Source organism: Etheostoma spectabile, unplaced genomic scaffold (assembly GCF_008692095.1).
Source record: "Etheostoma spectabile isolate EspeVRDwgs_2016 unplaced genomic scaffold, UIUC_Espe_1.0 scaffold273, whole genome shotgun sequence".
Taxonomy (NCBI): Eukaryota; Metazoa; Chordata; class Actinopteri; order Perciformes; family Percidae; genus Etheostoma; species Etheostoma spectabile.
Genome location: NW_022605577.1, coordinates 310,386 through 313,218, shown reverse-complemented (window position 1 = coordinate 313,218; position 2,833 = coordinate 310,386). Strand labels below are relative to the sequence as shown.

At 42.4% G+C, this 2,833-nt stretch overlaps 1 protein-coding gene across 1 annotated transcript in view; it reads right to left on the bottom strand.

The window, feature by feature from the left end:
* The window catches only part of LOC116685920 (pro-neuregulin-2, membrane-bound isoform), an 81,793-nt gene that overhangs the window by 16,576 nt on the left and 62,384 nt on the right, over positions 1-2,833 (bottom strand). Inside the window, exon 6 of the mRNA XM_032510838.1 lies at positions 754-777. Within this exon, the coding sequence (XP_032366729.1) occupies positions 754-777 (24 nt within the window). The remainder of the gene's footprint in view (positions 1-753; positions 778-2,833) is intronic.

Here is a 2,833-nt window from a genome sequence, read left to right as displayed (position 1 = left end):
GGGGGGGGGTGTCTAAATAAAGGGCCTCTGTAAGGACTGACAAGTCTACGAGAGCCTTGGCCCGGCATTGTGTGTGTGTCAAAGGGTACTGATACAGAAAGGCAAAGGGAAATGGGAAGGCGAGCTCGCTGGCACAGTGGAGCCAACAGCAATCATGATTTAGGACAGGCGAGCTCTTGACTCTGACACTGAGTCAATCAAGGGCAGAATAATAAGGACAGACTATGTGGTCAGGCCTTTTGCTCGCTTTTGGCAACGCTTTGCTAAAATGCTCGCAGCTTGCATGTTTTTATTCGACAGGCTGCTGAAGCCAATGTGCATTGCCAAAGCCCAGAGGACGAGCCAGATTCTTGCATTAATGGTTGATGATGTGAAACTCTACATTTTTGGACAAACAAGGTATCTTCAGCTCTGATATGGTGTCCAGGTAAACACATCTCTGCTTTGGACCAGGCCTAAATTGGGTTTTAATTCACCTCTGCATTTTCTTTAATTAATGTATCCTTCCCAGTTAATGCGTGCCTGCCTCTAATGTCTACTAATGTCCAAATGTGTCCGACTGTAAGAAGATTGCATGGAGCGAAGGGACGTCAGGTGTCTTAAAAACAGGTTAGTGGGCAGGAGAAAAAGAGGGACAGGTTGAGGGAGACCCAGCTGTTGGTTTTAGAAAGAAGATGGCACAATAATGTGTGACTGTGAGAGGATCTTGGCAAACCCTTTAAGAACAGCAAAATGAATAATAATGTTCCATACCCATAAATTCAATTCTGAGCAGCTCTGCCAGCGCAGAAAGTTGTCGCGGTAAAAGGAAAGAGACAGATAGGGTCAGGTGTAATTTCCACTTTGGAGCAGATATGTTGTTTTTCATGTCCTATATACGCTGAACCAGGACACAGGTTAATTAGTGCTGTCAATCATAGTGATTGACAGAGTGTACCGTCCAGTAACAGACAGACAACTCAGACAGCCTCAGCTCTGTGACCCCCAGAAATGATAGGAAAACAAACCGAACCAAACTAAATCAAACGGGATCAAATGAACCAAATGCAGAAGGTAAGAGAAAGCCAACAGGCGGGAAAAAAGGCATGCAGAGACAGACAGAAAAAGACAGCAAGACAAGAAGCCACATCACTTACTGCTATATTTACTAGACCTCATTTCTGGAGTTAACAACAGACGGGAATAGTCAAAAAAAAAGAAAAAGGAAAAACAAGACAAAAGAAAAGGATGAAAAGCAGTGAGTTACTCTACAACATAAAAACACATCACAGTCGATGAGGCTGGCACAGCAAATGGGAGTGGGTGCTATAACTCGTTTGACTAATTGCAATTGTGTGCCTTTGTATTGATTACAGCATACCTCTTGTAATGCACTTTGTCCCACTACTGCTGCGTACAGCTATTATAACCTTTCTTTTGATTTACAGAGAAATCATCTGAGCATTCCTAATTTCCAAGGCTTTGCATGCATTACCAGGCTGTAAAGAAAAGAGAGGCCCATACCAAAAAAATCAGCCTGACCTTAACTACTCTACAGTTTGACAGTGCTTGATGTTCTTAGCAATTGAAAAGCAGGCGGTAACAAATCAACATGGATTAAAAACAGCAGCAGCTTTGACTGGATGAAAGAGCGTCACAATGCAAAATTAAAAAAAAAAAGCACACAGATAGATTTCAGCATGGACACGAGGCCTGATGATGGGGTCAAAATAAGCTGACGTCACATGTAGTATGATATCTTACAACCTTGTTTAGGTTTAATTAGACATTATTCAGTGTGGAAAAATTCCAAAACCGACAAACAACATGGCATGGAGGGACAGTGACCCCTGGAAACAAGAAGAAGAGGGGGATTTCCATCCCTCTATTTGATATCCCTGTGATTGCGGGGCCAGCAACAGGAGAGTGACACAGCTGATGGAGGGAGGAGCACTTTTATTTCTGTATAAAAGTAGCCAACCCTACAGGAGTCTTTTAAGCTTCTGTTGCAGCGCTTAATCTTCATGAACCTGTCATGGAATCTCTGGTTGGTACCAGCACTGACTATGTGTGTTTCAGTGTCACTGCCCATGCAATCAAAGGAGAATGAGCAAAAATGCCCCATCGCATCCAAGGAACAATTCCACATTTTTGGAAATTTGGCATATTCGCTTTCTTGCTGAGAGTGAGATGAGAAAATCGACACCACTCGACACCACTCTCGTGACTGAACATTAGAAGCTAGAGCCAGGGTACTTTTAGCTTAGCTTAGCTTAGCATACAGACTGGATGCAGCCTGGGCCCGTCCTAAGGTAAAAAAACAAATCCTCACTCAATCTGCCTATCAGCACCACTGATTTCCAAGACAACACTGGAATTCACTGCATGATCTTGTAAAACCACAAGTTGTCGTTGTGACACATTGACATGACATAATGTTTTGATGTTAGCTTTGGAGATGCTGGTTGGTGGATTTCTTTCTACCGTTGGATAGAGCCAGGCTAGCTGTTTTCCCCCCTGTTTCCAGTCTTTTTTGCAAAACTAAGCCAAATCACACACATCTGAATATTCCTTTAATTAAATAACACTGTGATAAAAATGAAAACAAGTGACACCATTCTGACCACAGTAGAAGTCAACCCTGGAACATTTCAAGAAGCATTTAGCCACATGCCGTTATGAAAGATTTTATCAGATGATCCATAGATGCTTAGAGTGAAAACAACAGGTTATCTTAACAGTTACACTTGCAAGCATTTATTAATTTGCTCATGTATTGTCCAAGCCTTGTTTGCACTGTCCGTATTTGTCTAGCCCAGCTGACGTCTTGTATAAATGTCTTTGTCCTTATGTA